Here is a 17,786-nt window from a genome sequence, read left to right as displayed (position 1 = left end):
CTTTTTTAATATTTACCCAGTCAAAACCCCTTTTTACCCCTTACAATACTAAGTATTAATTTGAAGCCAGATGAGAAGGACTAAGGAATTGGACTTAAAGTGACATGCCCAAGGTCACACTAGAAAGTGTCTAAGGCCACATTTGACCCCCAAGTCCTACTTACTCCAGGCTTGGTGCTCTATCCACTGTGTTACTCAGCTGCCCATGTCCATATCTTTTTGGTTCCTGAACAGCAGCTATCGCTTGAAGAGCTGATCTGGCTATATGTTACAGACAATTCACGTGTGACTTTTGGAGGCTTATGTCTAGAATACACTCCCTTTGCACCTCTGCTTCTTAGTATCTTTAGTGACGCCCCAGTTTTTAAAATGGCCTTGCTTTTCTTAATCCCTAGTGCTAGGTTTTCAGATTCAACTCCTAGGCACAGTGCTTTACATCTCTTCTAATCTCTTAATGCTAGTGCTCTTCCCTCTGGCATTTATCTCATGCCTACCCTATGTGCACATGGTTATTTTCATACTATATCCATGAGACAATGAGCTCCTCAAGAACAGGGATTGTCTTGTCTCTCTTTATATCTCTAGGGCCTAGCACATGGTGGGTGCTAGATAGTTGTTGAGTTGAACTTAAAAACCTTTCCATCCCTCCCTCCTCTGTTTTGGAAACCATTCTAAGAAGAGCAAAGGCTAGGCAATGGGGTTTAAATGTCTTGCCCAGGGTTACAGAACTAGCAAGTGTCTGAGGCCAGATTTGATTTCAGGTCCTCTGACTTTAGGTTTGGTTCTCTATCCACTAGGCCAACTAGTTGCTTTGTAAACTTTATACTTTTTAAAATGGAGCACCCCTTGAATGGTCTCTAATTGGAAGTACAGTCTTGGGGGTAGATGAAGTCTCAAAGAGCTCATTCAGCGCCACTTTCATAGGAAGCACAAACTTCTTCACTACTTCTCACTGATTATGGAGCCTCTGCACAAAGGCTTTGAATGACTACCTACCTTTACCTACCTCCCTCCATTTACTGACTGAGATTTTTTCCATTTCCATTTTGGATCACTTATATTAGGAATTTTTCCTGATAACTCAGTTTAAATGTGCTTCCCTAGAGTTTCTAACCCTTGGTCCTACTTCTGCAACCCTGGGCCCAAATAGAATGAATCAAATTTGCCTTTTACAGTATTTGTCTACCTCTGTGTATGATTTCAGTTACTCAAGAGAAAAGTAAAAAAGGACTTACAGAGAAGAGTGGTACTGCCTGCCTTGTGCACTGTAAAAGTCTGTCCACACAGTCTGGATCTGCTGGGTTGAAAGTCTGCTCCAAATCAGCTTGTTCGGCCACTAATTCAACGAGCTGCTGTCTTCCACTGACTGTCTGTAAACTTTTTAACCCAGAGAGTATCTTCATGAAGAGGACAAATTCCTCACCTGTCACATCTTCAAGGACCTTTAAGAAATAAATCCAGAATATGATATATGCATATCTCACACAGCAGCTAAATTAGCGACCAAGGTTACTGGTCTCTGCATCAGAAGTCACGTCAGTAGGACTGTGTGACATTACATTAAAGAAAGATCAGTGCCAGGGCCAGAGCTCCCAGTGCAGGATGCAGCTGCTGCTTCATTCAGTTTAGCCTTCCTATGTTTAGAAAAGCATTGCTCTGGTTTATGGGACAACATTTCAATGGAATGGAAAACAAAAGGAATGTTCTGAAAGGTACCAAGCAAGACACAAATTAGTGCATTCTGAGGAAATCTATGAAACTTGGTAAAGTCAAAGCCATGACAATGGCCTCCAAAACCTGAACAGTCACAAAATGTTCTCCAAATATATGTGGGAAGAGGGAGATGCTTTACATGTTTTCAAATGAAGTCCCTGTGTTAGCATCACTTGGTTTGCTTTCCTTTCCTTTTTTTTTTTTTTTTTTTTTACTTTCCATTAAAAAATATTTTTTATTGATTAGTTAAGAAAAAATTTCCATGGTTCCCTCCCCTCCTTCCACCCCCCTCCCATAGTCAAAGTGCAATTCCACTGAGTTTTACATGTATTTGGTTTGCTTTTCAATGTGAAAAGGGATGGTTCTATCAGAGAGGATATTATTAGGAAATGATTGTGCTGCAAAAAGGAAAGGGATTCTTAAACCCAGAAATACTACTCTTGGGTTTGTTTCCCAAGGAAATCAGGGGAAAAGGAAAAGAATCCATATATTCCAAAATATTTATGACAGCATTCTTTGTAGTGGTGAAGAACTGGAAATTGAGAGGATGTCCATCAACTGGGGAATGGCTTAACAAGTTGTGGTATATGATTATGATGGAATACTACTGCACAATAAGAAACAACAGGCAGGCTAATTTTAAAAAAACTTGGAAAGACCAACATGAAATAATGAAGAGTGAAATAAGTAGAATCAAGGTAACATTATCAAAAGCTACATAATTAATATTTGAAGAATTATGGATGCCCACCTCGACAAAAAGAACTGACAAATAGAAACACAAAAGACATAACTTATCTACTTTTTTTGGTTGGTTAATATCTTCCATGGTATGAGGAAGAGAGAGGGTGATGGCTGGGAATTTATTCTTTACAGTCTAAAGAAATTTAAGGTAAAACAAAACAAAACAAAACAAAACAAAAAAGTCTTTCATGTGAATAGGAGATACAATTGAAAAGCAATATTTAGGAGGCTAGTGGGTGAACTGACTTTCTGAGGATTCTAGCTTCCCAACTCCTATGTTTTCCATCTGGCATGATCTAGTTGAAGTAGAGGTAAGTAAGGAATTTGAAAAAAAAAAATGAAAGGGGTCTTTTGAAGTAAAAAGGATTGTTCACAATGTACCTTTCAGAATAATATCCTTAAGTATTTCATTACAATTAAATTAAATTAAATCACCAAAGTAAGACACTTGGGTCAGTAAATAATAAGAAAGCACACATGGACACCGTTGGTCAAGTCTGAAAATTCACTGCTCATTTCAAAGAAAAAATTAATAAAGGACTGACATTTACCTTCTTAGATTCAGTTAATATAAGTTCTTCTACTTCCTTTGTTAAGACTTCATCTGCCAAAGTCTTAAGTTTTGTGGAAAGGAATTTGATTGCTCGTTCTCGGACAATGTCTTCCCCTTGAAGAATCTGGCTGAACAAGCCCCCTAAAGTCCCTGAAAATATACAAAAAAGGATAAACAAAATAATGTTAATAATGCTATATTGTCCAAGATAAACCAAAGCAAAACAAAATGTACTCCCCATGAGAAATAGAAAGCATTTACTCTCAAGTCAAGTAGGTGCCAACAAATTACCCCAAATTCTGTGAATAAAACCTGGATCCAAATGAGAGCTCTAGAACATAAAGATAAACCTGTGTATGTATATGATTGTCATATACTCCAAATACTATACTTTACATAATGTTTCTTAAAAGTGAATAAAGTTTCATGTGAAACTGCTAATAGTTGTAAGTAAAAAACATGAATTCTTATGATCTCTGCCATTATATTTTGAAGAACACTACTAAATTCTACGTTATCTTATTAATCCCTATATGGACCAAGGATCCCACATTAAACATGTTCCTCCCTATTAAAAAAAAGAAGGTAATTCTCAATTTAGAATTGATCCATTACCTTTGGCGTCCATCTTAAATATACTCAGCAGGGCATTGTTCACCAGACTAAATTCTGCCGAATCATCTAGAGAGAAATTGCCACAAAGTTAAATAATGAGATAAAAACCAACAGAAAAACCCAAAGAGCAAGCCTGTTTCATTTCTAATTTCCATGAAACATAATCTTTTCCTAGGAAGGCATGAGTTATCTTCTCCATGCAGATGTTGCTCAGGTCTCTATATCCTTTATACCCTTGTCTTTCTCCTGAGCTACAGTCCTCTTAACACTAATTACTGATTGGATGACTCAAACTGGATTTCTCAAATATATCTCGACCCCAACATGTTAATATTAAACATTTCAGCTTACTCCTTAATTCTGCCTCCCTCCTAACTTCATTAAAAGCATCAGTAACCCACAATTACAACCTCAAGAATCAGTGGCTCTTCTCTCTCCTTCATCTCACACACTCAATTAGGTACCAGATTTTTTCTAGTCTACTTTTGAAATATATCTCATATTGGTCACCTACTCTCTACAGGACCACCATGCTAATTCAGGCCCTCAATCTCTCTTAGACTACTGCATTCAGTCTTTCCTTTCCCTCAAGTCTCTTGCCTCTCCAAACTACCCTCCATCTGCTGAAAGATTGATAGTTTTTTTAAATGCTGGCTAATTTATTGAGGCAAGTTTTGGCTAAATGTAAAAACTTCCAGGTTACTTAAAACTGGTTTTCTTGTTCCTCATGTCCAACACTGCATCTCTCATCTTTTAGCCTTTGAACAAGTTGCTCCCAGCCTGGAATCTCCTCCTTCTCGTGATAATGAGATTAAATCTACCAAGCCCATTCTTAAATCTAATCACCAAAAATGTAAACAACTCCACTTAATTCTCAAGCAGGGAGGTCTGTGACCCATGTGTGCAAAAATGGGTGACAAATCATAATTGACTGACTGCCTCCTAGGCAGTCCTAAGAAAAGCATCTGTTGTGATTGGACAAGCTAAGAGGAAGGCACAGGAAGTGATGAAAGAAATGCCCTGGATAAATTAAGAGAACTTCTGGGGTTTGGGCATTTTGACTCTTCTTGCTCATATCTTGCACCTGAAGGACTTTTTGTTCATGACTTAGATCTGGGACCCTGGTGAGACTGTTCTTAAATCTCTTCTTTAGAACTACATGTGGTGAGTGAAGAAGGCTGACTACCTTAGCCTCCTGGAGACTCCCTTAATTGGGAGAAGCCCTTGTGACTAAACCCCTTGTTAACTGACTTTAAGGCTCTCCAGCTGGGCCTTTAGAGCCCTTGTGGAGTAAAGCCCAGACTTGAATACAAATCTAGTTCATTAAGTTCAATCTCTTACTCTACCCTCTTCTCATCTCCCTACTTCCACTCTCTCCTATATTTTGTAAATAAATTACTAAAATCATTTGCTCATTCCCAAAGTATAAATGCTCGGAAGTGAAAATTTAGAACTCTCTCAAGTTCATCAAAGATGGCTCTAGTACATCCCTGACTATCAGCCACACAGAATTTGTCTTTTAGATGGCAGAAATATAAAGGTAAGAAGAGGACAAGCAAATATCCCACCTGTTTGCAGAAGTTGGGTCAGAATGTCTGCCACTCGGGGAAGGTTTTCTCCAGTAGCAAATTGAGGGAGTTCTTTAATCGCTTGTCGTCTGATCTTTTGTTAATAAAGGAAAAAAGTAACAAGAATTCATCCTTTTCAAATTTAATCTTATGGGGAAAAAAGTTATTAATCCTAAAGATTCTTAGATTGTGTAGATCTTATGTAATCACCACATAATCTAAACCAGTGATGGGCAAACAACTCAGGCCAGATGTACCCCACCCCCAAATGTTCTATCCAGCCCTCAACATTATTCCTAATCTGATGAATACAATGAGTAGGATACAATACAATACAATGAAACTTCGAAAAAGTTGCCTTAGAAAAAGACTGACAGATAAACATTTCCTTTCCTTTGGCCCCCTCTTTAAAGTTTGCCCATCACTGATCTAAACCATAGAGAAAGAATTTCAATAGTTTGAGTCTCAGAGGCAGAACACATGAAATACATGACTATTACAAACAGTTTTAAAAATCTGCTGCTGGTACTGGGTCAATGAAATACAAGAAAGGTAACTAAATAAGACAAAAAGGAAAGTTAACTGAACGCTGTGGGATCTGAGATGACAAAAGCTGCTGCTTCTACTTGGTAAACTGATTCCTTGGTAGTTTCTAAATTAACTACTTTCAGTAATCTGATGAAATCGTGCATTCTTAAAAGTACCAAATTAAACAGATGCACAACCTGTGACAATTCTTATGGCGAAATATGCTGCTATAGCCAATTTCAAGTCGACACAAAGATTTCAGAATACTATATACACAAAATTCACAATATCCTATAAACTGTTGCTGGATGCACACACATGTACTCAATAGCAACAGCAGTCTGCTATTGTAGGATAAGTATGACTAAGGAATCAGAGGAACTTGGTCCAAATTCCAGCTTTGCTACTAATTATGTGAGTATGGGCAATTTCCTTTAACATTTCTGAACTCTAATTTCCTCATCTGTAAAAGGAAGATAACGATATTTGAACCACTTACCTCACAGAGTTGTTTCAAGGAAAGTGCTTTGAAGAACTCAAAAGCACTACAGGAATGTGAGTTATTTCTATTACCCAGGAAAATGAACTAAAGAGTTAATTATCTTTTCATAAGTATAATAAAACCTGCAGGTTAAAGTATTATAAAATATGTGTTTGATTACTCAGTGTGATTCTGAAGCTCAACACATCCACCAGAGCTGCCAACTATAGAAAATGCCTTCTGTAAATCTAAAAAGTTTCTTATGAAATACTTACTGACACATCTTCATCTTCACAAAGATCTAGCTGTGCATTAATAGCAGAATCGGCCAATTCGGGGAAATGCTCGAAGAATTTTGGAATAAACTGTGCTGCTAATCTTTTTTCCTTGGTGCCGCCTTTCACACCATCTAAGATCACCTGATAGGCATCTTTGTGCTGGAAAAGAAAAGAAAAGAAAAGAAAAGAAAAGAAAAGAAAAGAAAAGANAGAAGAGAAGAGAAGAGAAGAGAAGAGAAGAGAAGAGAAGAGAAGAGAAGAGAAGAGAAGAGAAAAGAAAAGTGAAGTTGATGATTGGGAATTATTAAGTGTAAGACTGTTATCAAGATTGACTGAACTTTATTGTTTAGGAATTTTACAGTGAGAAGAAAGAGGACTATCCTATGATTTTTTACTTTAAATGAGCACTATCCAATTGAAACAATATACTTTACCCATTTAGGAGTTAGATGCCTTCAATTGAAGTTTAAAAAAAAATTGATTTATTAACTAGAAGAAATATTCCCTACTATTTCAGGGACATAATATTGTCCCTCATTTAGCTATATAGTCCAGAGAGATATGCAATTATCTCAAAGTATATCATGAAATTCACACCTGCAAGTGTACAGATAAAATGGACATAAATGTGGTCATTCTGAAATCAAACAACTTCAAGGATGTTTGGAAGACCCACCACCACTGGGAGTAAGCCCACTCTCTCCAGTCCAAGTATCCAACAATCCACTTGAATCATCTAAGTAGCATGAAGACTGACCACTAGTTGGGGGAATCTTTTCTACTTTTCCTAAGCAGCTAAACTGACTACTTACTTACAGAGTTTGGATAAGATTGAAATGAACAATTCTATTCCTTCCAAAGAAAAGGCTAAGGGCATCTGAATCTCATCATGTGCACTGTTGCTGTCACATGACCTAATCCAAGGGCCCCCTTGAAATTGCCATCCTTCTTACCACTTTGTCCTTTGACTTCTTTGCATCTGCTCTGTAGCTAAACTTTCTTTTACAAGTTTCTCTTAATTATTAGTATGCTCGTTGAGCGCAAGGCCCTGTTTTGCTTGTATCCTGAGTGCTTGGCAAATAGTAATGTTGAGAAATACTTTTTCATTGATTCACTCATTTCAAAAAATGGGGAAAAAACCCAAGAGTCAAGACCTTATACCATACAGTCATTGAAATAATGCATTAAGGGGACAGCTGGGTGGCTAAGTGGATTGAGAACTTGAGACAGGAGGTCCTAAGTTCAAATTTGGCCTCAGATACTTTCTAGCTGTGTGACCCTGGGCAAGTCACTTAACCCCCATTGCCTACCTCTTACCACTCTTCTGCCTTGGAACCAATACACAGTACTGATTCTAAGGTGGAAGGTAAGGGTTTTAAAAAAGAAAGAAAGAAAAAAGGAATAATGCATTAAAATCAATGCCCCACAACAAAAGCACAGTTCATATTTAATGTTCCTCCTAGAAAGATGCACTTTAACCACCCCTTCTTCCCCTTAACAGAATCTTAGCTTGGGAAGGGAACATACAGTCTAAGTCAGTACGGCTTTGATTACTGATCTCTAATGTAGGGAACCTATTATTTCCACATATTGCTCATTCCAGTTTTGAATAGCTTTAATTTTTGAAGGCTTTCTCAATTCCCCCCCTTTATTTATTAGGATTTTACTTTGGTAAAACCTGAAATGACTGACCTATATTAAACTGTTTGATTGAATTTACCTTAATATACTTATAGTCTAAAAGATACTTCTGGATCTTGACTTTGGTAATCAAATATGAAAGGTGTCATTGCTGCCTTTGTGTCATCATCTAAGGTGTTGTTTGAAGTAGTAGTACAGCATAATGGGAAAAGGGCGGTATTGAGTCTGATAATTGAGATTTAAATCCTGATTCTATAATTTACTACTTTTGTGGGGCAAGATAACTTTCTAGGAATCAAGTTTCTCATCTGTAAAATAAGAACAAGGATGGATAGCTTCGGTCCCCTTGCAGCACGATTCCAAAAAACAAATATATACCTGCAAATTTGATAAGCATGCCATCTGTATCTTTTTCAATGTTAAACATCCTGAGACTAAGCACAAATCTGTGGAGAACTCCACTGGAGATCTTCCAAGTTGATAAAGAATAACTAATGTCTATACTTTGCTCTGACTTCACACAATTTCCAAACTTTCCAAAGTCCAATATTCCAAAATTCCATAAGCTAGTCCAAATTGCTCAGGAATGGGACGTAAGATCTTGCCAAATGTTTTGCTAAACTCTAGGCCTGTAATGGTGAACCTATGGCACACACAGACCTCTCTGTGGGCCCAGCATGCAAGGGATCCAGTGTACCCTGAGGCTAGGCTAATAGCCTCTTTAGCTCCCTTCCCCAGTTTTTTTCACAAGCAACCTTTAGTGGCTTTAATTTCCATTCTTCTTCCCCCTCACCTCTTATTAACCTAACCTGTTCAATTTGCACTCAAAAGGGTGCAAGACTTGAAGCTCTGGAAAACAGTAGTTTGTCAATCTCTTAATCAGCCCTGCATCCAGATTAAAACCTGACTTCAACCCTGGATGGATCATTTGCTAAAAGGTTAATTTGGAGGATACTCACTCCAGGAAGGCTGGAAGTGATGGGGTGAATGTATCAGGTTGATGTCATCTAACCTGAGAGATATATTTTCCTATAAATAGGGGCTTTTCCTATAATCTGGGGCCTTTTTACCCTCCCCCCCATCTGTGGGGATCATATAACTAGAGGGGAGCAGAGTGCTTGCCCCTCACCTTTCCCTCTCCCCAAGCCTGACATCACCTGACTCCCCTGCCCAGCACTCCAATGGCAGTATTTCCTCCTTCCCCCGGACAGGGTATTGGGGGGCTGGGGGGGAAGAAGGGAAGCAGTTTGTTAGGCACTCAGTGAGGGGCTGGGAAGAAGGTATGGGCATGGCAATTGGTCTGGGGGGTGGGGGCGGGGCCTGGTACTCCATCTCTAAAAGATTCCCCATTGCTGCTCTAGGCAAATTATTTCAATAGCACTGTCAATATCTAATAGTCAGGTAAGTGTGCCAAAAAAATGAAATGATGGTAGTCTGGTATGAACTAGTCTTGATAAAACTTTACAGGCTCTTTGTGACCACACTTCCTTTTCTAGATACTCAGCCTTAGAATGTTGGCCAAATTGAAGTCAGGCTGACTACTCTACAGTTTGCAGTCTATGCTCTCTTTCCTCTCTTGAAAAGGGGGACCTTTGTTTTTTTTCTGATCCTTTTCTGAAGTGATACTAATTCAGTTCTTTACCATTTTCCAAAGATCAATGACAATGGCTCACCAATCTTCTCTACCAGATTTCAGGCTCCTCGGATATATAGTTCACTTTGGCTTGGTGATCTGAACTCTAGCCATTTTTAGTCTGTACTTCCTCTTCACCCATCAAGCTTCTTGGCAGAGAAAAGAGAATGACAAGACAAGACAAGAAAAATAGACCAGCTCTACTTTTGCTTTTCATTTCACCCCTCCCCTCCAGCAATCTCCATCTTTGGGGTTCCTTTTCCCCCCCAATCTCTCTTGAAAGCTACCCTTTTCTTCTTGGGATTTTTCTTGCCAACATCAGATCACTTTCAGCTTTCCCATCCAAAAAAGGAAATGCCATCATCTCCTCTGGTGAACCACTAAACTGTGCTTCAAAGTTATACCTTAGGCCTAACCTAAATCTTTAGTATTCCTAAAAATTTAGGAAATTTTAAAACAGTTGTGAAGACGTATGTAAGTTTTAACTATAATTTTTAAAACAAAACAAAATCCCAGATATTAACAAAATGTAGTCTATAACAACAGACTTGACACCTTCTGTCTCAGACTATCACTGGAAGGTAAGGGATCTACTGATAATTTCAACTGTGGCATTCAAACAATGAAGCTAGAGAAATTAAATCATTTTGACATCTAATAGTGTTTTAACTTTATAGAGACTAGAACAGAAATGCTGTTAGATCTGTATTTAAAAGTTAGTTATGAAGATAAATGGAAAATAATTCAAAGGATGTCACTAATGTATTTTCTATAGCAGTCGAGGCAGTTTGCTGCCCTCTTAATAGGCTAGTTTCTTTCTACAATTCTCAGGTGAACCTCTATGTATTATGGATGCAGGAATAAATAACTGTGTTTCATAGCTCCCTGAAGAACCAACCCAACAAAATGGTGTTCCTAGGCTCCTCTTTCATCTACAGAGCATAAAGATCTTTACAGGCAGGAGTTTTCACAATACCTCCACCAGGTAGATATTATCTGTGCTTGACAGAGCAGGAAGCATACTCTTAAAGATGCTTTCTGGAGAGCTTCAAAGTAAGTCAGTGGCAAAGGGTGGGTAAATAACTGCAGGAACATGCTCATGACTGGGGTAAGGCATTGCTTTTTGTCTTTCCTTTATCCAGTTCAATGGTAACATTTCAGATATTCAAATAAATGAATTGCTTCTTCCACAAACTGTAAATCAAAATTAATATTAACACCTATGTTGATGCTCTTTGCCCTTGCAAATCATCTGACCAAATGAATGAAGCTCCAAAGAAAATCCCTAGAGCATTGGAGTAAATGCTTCATCTGCAACCTGATTCAGGCTTCTTAACTTCCCTCAAAAGAAACGACATCTTCCAGCCTCCAGTGATGAAGCTACACAGTCCCAGTGATTAGTCAGAGTAGTGACTTATAAAATAAAACTAATTTTTAAAAGTGGTTCATGAACCATCAGATATTAGGTTGAATGGAATGCACTATGGGTCAAAGGTGGTGGAGGAAGGAGCCAAACTCTACTCAATGAATTATTTGGACAATTAGGTAAAGCTAACATGTGGATAATCGCCAGCTGCTATGTTATCATTCTTTCTATTGAGGGAAACTCACTTTGAAATTCACAAAGAAGTAGGTTCTTTTTCATAAATTACTTAGGTTTTGCCTGTATGAGAGTAAATTCATAAGTTTTTCTAGCTCAATTTTACAAAAAAAAAATACTTAAAAGGTGGTGATTAATGAACTATATATAATCACTACATTTCTAAGCTTTTCCATCTTAGAGCAAGTGAAGAAAAAACTAATAGGAAAATTTAGGGTTGGAATAAACTCCATAGTCCAATAACAGATTTTTACTAAGTAACAGAAAAACTTAAGAGAGCTAGGCACTAAAACCAAGAATATTCTGACTAGCAGTCAGATTTTGAATTGAAGAGGGGGTGGGGGATGGTTTTCTTAAAAACATCCTCCCCAACATCAAAAATCTCCAAACCAAAAAAATACCATAACAAGAACTATAGATAATCTTATATTTAAAAATCCTTAAAAGAAAAAACAAAACAAAACAAGAAACTAATCATAACTTGTATAATACTTCCTCTCACACCTACACAGATATGTGGTTCTATTGGGGCTGAGCCTGGACTTGTGATTTTATTGGTAGAAGCAACTCCCGGGTGAAAAAAAAAAATCCCCTGATCTAATGCAGGTTAACACCTTCTTCACCACAACTTTTAGTCTAAGAAAGCCTCCAGGGATACCAAAAGGTTTAGTCACCACTTTTCAGTTATTTTCAGGCATTTTTATGGGAATGATTACCATTTCAACACTGATTAAATAATTTCCATTGTTTTTAAACTGAGAATTGTTTTGTATGTTTATTTACAATTTCTGTTATTTCTTAGCCTTTGATTATGTTTCTATAGTGACTACACCGTCCTTATGATTTTTTTTATCATTACTTGTAGAAAATTATGTTAAGTTTTATAATACTGTTCTTTGTATTTTGGTAATTTTTTTGTTCACTAGTTTCTTTCAAATAGTCAAATCTATTATTTTCCTACTAAAAAGAACATGGTTGGTAGGTAAGAATTGACCATCCTTTCAACAATAAAATAAATCTATTATTTCATTTTCTTTTAATTAAAAAAAATTTAGTGTATGGGTCCAGGGGGGGAATTTATTGTGTGATAGCTAATCTCATTTCTCATTGTACTGCCCTCTACTGTTACCACCATTATTTACTGAATAATGATTCTATTCCCTTCTCTTAAGTGGCAATTGATTTTTCAAATAGTAACCTATTTTATAGGTTGGGCAATATTATGAAGATTTCTATTAAGTTCTACTAAACTATTTTCCCATTTCTTCCCCAATATAAGACTGTTTCATAATTATATACTATCTTTATTATATATAATATAAAAATAATAAAATATATAATTATCGTGTTCTTCCAACCTACCCAACACTTGCCTCAATAATCTTCCCTTTTTTGTTCTCCTATATAAATTTTGCTCTACCATACACAAAAATGTCTATATAAAAATTGCTCTCCCATATACAAAAATGTCTAGAATTATAGGGACTCTTAAGAGGGAGGGAGGAAGATTCAGAATAGCAACAATACAACAGAAACTACTTTATATAATTGAGACAGCTAACTCAAATGGGTCATTCTCAATGGCTTCTCCTTTTTTCTCTTGAGATAAGACCCTTAATCAGCTGCCAGGTTTGGAACCTCAAGAGGACCATTGTCTTATTTTCTGCTCTAAGACCAAGTTTCCCCTTACAAGAGGAAAAGCTGATTTGTGGGTGAATCATAAAAAGTACAAATTCTTAGGGAAAGGGACAAGAATACAGAAATGGTTGCATGGGATTTGTTTTCAGAAAAAGAGTACATTGACATAAATAGAAAAGCAGGTTCTGTGCAAGGAAGAAGGAACAATCCAGTTTGCCTGGAGCAAAAATTACATAAAGATAAGTGATAGAAAAATAAGACTGGAAAGATGGGGATAATGAGGAAGGTTTTGAATGTCAAGTCAGAGACCTCTATTTGAAAGACAGAAGGATATGAAGTAGAGGTGGGTCATCACCAGATCTGTGCATTAGTTCAACAATAGCATGACTTGGACTTGGGAGAGATGGAAAAGTGATAAAACTTTTCATGTTAGGAGGCTAACACAAGAAAGTGCAGGCAGAAATAAATGAAAATCTGTCCCCATGCGAGAAAGAGATGGGAAATATATTGTGATGGGTGGAACTAATAGTTAACTGGCTAAGGCAGATGAAAGAAAATAGAGTGACTGCTAATCCAAACACTTCCCACATGAGACACTGGTTGAAATGATTTTACCGTGGGCAAAATTGTGAAGTCTGAAGAAGCAGCTTAGTTTTGGACACAATATCAAAACCAGTGCTAGAATGAACTTTAGAAATCATGTATTACCCATATCTTATTATCTGCCTTCTTGGGGAGGTGTGGGAGGAAAAAAATAAATAGTAGTAAACAAAAATTTTAAAAACTTAGCTTGTATATGTTCATACTTATTTGTGTATATTTATTTGGGGAAGGAATTATATATGTGCAAAAGTTCTCTTTGGGATAATACCAATATTCAAATATGAATGTAAATTTCTTAAGAACTTATGATTTTTATTTAGTTCATAAAGACAGAATACTTTAGTTATAATAATCATCTAGGCTGCCAGTAAGGTCCTCAGGGAGAGGTACCTGGTATACACTGGAAAGGTGAAGAAAGGTTAGAGATGAATACACAGACTTAAGAATTATCTGGGGGTAAGTGATAGATGAAGCCATCACAGGGGAAACCAGGTGCCAAAGAAGAGATTAAGTGAAAAAGATATAAGGCCAATTGGCCAAATCTTGGAAAAATAAACCCTGTAGGGTCAAAAGGAATGAAATGAACAAGAGGAAGTTGTTAAGAGACACAGAACCAGGAGTCTACTATCTTGAAGCTAAGGGAGAAGACAGTAAGGAATGGCCCTTCATGTCAAAAGTTGCAGATGCCTAGGTGGATAATGGCAAAAAGACTGTTATACTTATCAATAAAAAAAACCTCATTGATGGCTTTTGAGAAAACTTAGTACTGATGAGGCCTGAAGGCAGTTTGTAAAAGTTTAAAAAGAGAATACTTTTCAATGAGTTTCTACAAAACTACTTTTCAATGTTTTTTTTTTTTTTTTGGTAAAGAAGAGAAAGACATGATAGTTAATGAGTAAAAGGATAAAGGGATCCAAGTCAAATTTATAGGCAGACTAAGGAATAATAGAGAGGGATAAACTAATGATAATAAAAGAATGATAACAGAAACAAGGTCCTAGAGGAAGAAAGATATAATCAAAAGCACAGATATTTTCCTTTTAAGAAATATGAAAAGGATGACTGGTTCTTCTTCCATTTAGCTGTCTTGGTCCCTTCCTTCTTTAGTGAAAAACTTCCACAATTCAAGGGTAATAATAGAAAATTCCTCGATCACTTCTTATGTTTGTATACTGTGCCCCTTTTTCCCCTTAAGAGGTAACAGGAAGAGATTCTGTGTCATGAGTAAATCTAAGTACCTTACTCTAATGTCTACTTTCTTAGAACTCAGTTACTTCAACATGAGGAAAATTCACTTCACTGTGACAAGGCCTCTAATAATATGAAATTGTTGCTTTACATTTGAGCCACTAGAGTGGTAATGAAGATACTTAACATAGAACATTTATTTAGAGAACTACATTGAGCACTTTATGTAAAATAATTTGTAGTCTTATAGATAAAGATGCCAGAAGAACAATCCTCAATAACCCACAATAAATTAATACTAGTTTGGTTTCTCTTTCTGCCTCACATACTTTAGACTCTCCTTCCTCTAGCTGGTGTGTATACAAGGAAAAATAAACTTGCTTTCAACTGAAGCAACACGATTAAGAAGGTAAAATCCCACAAAGTATTTCATCATCAAATTTCCATTAACACAAACAATCCAGGGCTGAGTTCCCAGGATCATAGAACTTGGAGGTGAGGTTGCCTAAGGTCATGCAACTAATAATTGTTTCAGACAGGATTTGAACTCAAGTCTTCATTACCCTAGAACTTGAATTGTTATTTCCTTTATTTAAGGACAAAGATTTTGGCCTCTCAGAGATTCTGTCTCATATCTAGCAGTGTCCTATCAACAAGCAACCAGTCAATAGATACCTCTCATCTCCCTTTTTTGCTTATATCTTTCTTTGCATTCCCAGAGTTTAAGCACAGGGCTTGAGGCAAACAGCAAGAGCTCAAGAAATACTTATTAGCTAACTGATGACAAAGAGAATTAATTTGGAAGAGGGAAAATAAAGTTTTAAACCTCAAACAGGCATATCCTCATTTTAGGGTTTACCAAAATAAACCTGAAATAGTTATAAAGGAAAAAAAAATTCTCTCTTGAGGAAAGAACTTCCATCTTGAATTATGTGTGTCCTGAGATGGAAAAAACTGCACCAGGACTATGAAAATTACTGTAGTTTCTTAATGAGTAATAATTTTTAAAATATCGTTTATTAGGCAACTAATGTATGCATAACAATATTAAAGCCTGGCAAAGAAACACATTTTTTAGTTAAGATACAGGCCCCAAAACTTCCTATCATAAGAAGAAAGATCTTAGGTCTTTTAGGTAAGGGGGGAAAAGTCTCTATGTAGATATCTTCTAGAGTAGATTTGTGCTGAAGACTGATTTATCAAATAAGGGTAAATAATGAAACAAGCTATTGTTGTCTTACAAAGTTGTGTCTGTAGACGACTGTACTTTCTAAATGCAAATAATTTTTTAAGAATCAGCATCATTTGTTATGAAATTTAAGTCCTGGCAGAGAAATCAAATTTAGCTAAGACGCGAGTTCCTATACCCTCTTGCGTAAGAAAAGGCAGAAGAGGATGGGGGCCAGCAAGTTATGTTTATCCATCAGCCAAAGAGAACAGACGGGGTGGGAGCCAGATCTACAAGGAGGGAAATGTGGCCTCAGCTACTTCCTAGTTCTGTGACCTTAGGGAAGCCACTTAACCTCCCGTGCCTAGCCCTTGCTGCCCTTCCGCCCTGGAACTGATATTTAGTATCGATTCTAAAACAGAAGAGAAGGGTTTAAGAAAAGAAGTTGCAGGGAGAGGAAGGGAAGGCTGAGTTACCCCAGAGTCGGGCCCGCCGCCTGCCGCCTGCCCCCCCCTTTATACAGCCTGGCCGGATGGCACCTCCCATGCCAGAGGTATCGAATCCTGGGTGAATCAGCCATCGAGACCTCGTTTATTAGTGTTTCCAGGCACTGACCTGGGCTCTGCGGGATAGGGACGGTGTTCCTGGCCCCACAGCACTGACGTTCGCTCCGTAAAACCTCGTCCAGACGGACAGCCCGAGCTGGGAACAAGGTCACTGGAGGAGAGCGATCGATGGATCTATTAATCAGCGCCAGAGCTGGAAAGGGCTCCGGAAGTCATTTTCTGTTTTTTACAGGAGGGGGAAACCAAAGCATGGTCTGAGTGGCCTCTTACACAAAGAGACGAGCTCGCCCTAGCCCGAGTCTGGGAATGGGAAGGAAGAGACTATCGAGCCCCAAGACGGGGCTTAGCTGCGCAGCCTAGCCCTGTATGACAGGCGCAGAGACTGAGACCCAGGAGAGAACAGGAGGAGTGCGGGATAAGAAGGGAAACAGCGAGGCCTCTGCTGGGCATCGGCCGCGTTTTACACCCGGGGAAACCTAGGCCTTACCCGAGATTCGGGGGGACTTTAAAGACGGAGAAACTGATGTCCGGCGAAAGGAAACCCGCGAAAGGGAACTCGCGCAAGGGAGCCTGGGTAAGGCCGAGGCCGAGGCCGAGGCGGGGTTCGGAGTCAAGAGGCCACCGCGGCCGAGCCGGGACCACTCACCTGTCCCACTTGCTCCGTGGCGTCGGCCAGAATGCCGTAGTTACGGTAAAGCTCCGCCACCGTCGGCATGATGGTGGGTGCGCGCCGGACTCGGGCGCCGCTCCCGCCGCCGCCGCCGCCGCCGCCACTGGCTCCCGCCGCTACTACCGCCGCCACCGCCGCCGCTGCGCACAGGCCCGCCTGGCGTGCTCCGCCCCGCGCCCACGGGCCGACGTGATGACTACGACGTAAAACGTAATGACGTACGACCTGACGGCGGGCGCCGCTGTGAGCGGCCGCCGCTTCGAGCGTCTCTGCTCTAGTTTACTCCCTCCGTCCCCTAGCGGCCGGAGGAGCGACAGCGCAGCGGCTGTAGCTACGTGTAGCGCTGGGCGGGAGAGAGTCCTTTAGGTCCCCAGAGCCAGGTTGATGTCAACTCCTCCAACTCTGGCTCCTTTATTCTGCTAGAGAGACTGAGGCTCAGCCTGGAGAAGGGCTTTATTTATAGCTGGAGGGCGCCAACTCCTCCAGATTCTTTCTTGAAGAGAGAGAGGAACGGAGAAGTTGTAGGTTAGGGCTAGAGAAGCAGATGGGACTTGGTCAAGACCAGCCACTTACCTTTTCTTCTTTTTAAAAATCCTTTG

The 17,786-nt window shown here is 38.8% G+C and overlaps 1 protein-coding gene across 3 annotated transcripts in view; it reads right to left on the bottom strand.

Annotated features, from left to right (window-relative positions):
* Positions 1–17,298, bottom strand: part of API5 (apoptosis inhibitor 5) — a 33,090-nt gene extending 15,792 nt beyond the window's left edge. For all 3 annotated transcript variants that reach the window (XM_044680156.1, XM_044680157.1, XM_044680158.1), the window contains exons 1-6: positions 17,164–17,298; positions 6,478–6,639; positions 5,194–5,287; positions 3,626–3,691; positions 3,009–3,160; positions 1,236–1,442 (exon numbers count right to left, since the gene is read on the bottom strand). In XM_044680156.1, coding sequence (XP_044536091.1) covers positions 1,236–1,442; positions 3,009–3,160; positions 3,626–3,691; positions 5,194–5,287; positions 6,478–6,639; positions 17,164–17,232 — 750 coding nt within the window. In that variant the 5' untranslated portion in view covers positions 17,233–17,298. The remainder of the gene's footprint in view (positions 1–1,235; positions 1,443–3,008; positions 3,161–3,625; positions 3,692–5,193; positions 5,288–6,477; positions 6,640–17,163) is intronic.
* Between the last annotated feature and the right edge of the window lie 488 nt (positions 17,299–17,786).

The sequence above is a fragment of the Gracilinanus agilis genome, chromosome 6, assembly GCF_016433145.1.
Source record: "Gracilinanus agilis isolate LMUSP501 chromosome 6, AgileGrace, whole genome shotgun sequence".
Lineage (NCBI taxonomy): Eukaryota > Metazoa > Chordata > Mammalia > Didelphimorphia > Didelphidae > Gracilinanus > Gracilinanus agilis.
Note: the sequence above shows the minus strand (reverse complement) of the source record. Positions and strands in the feature narration are given on the sequence as shown.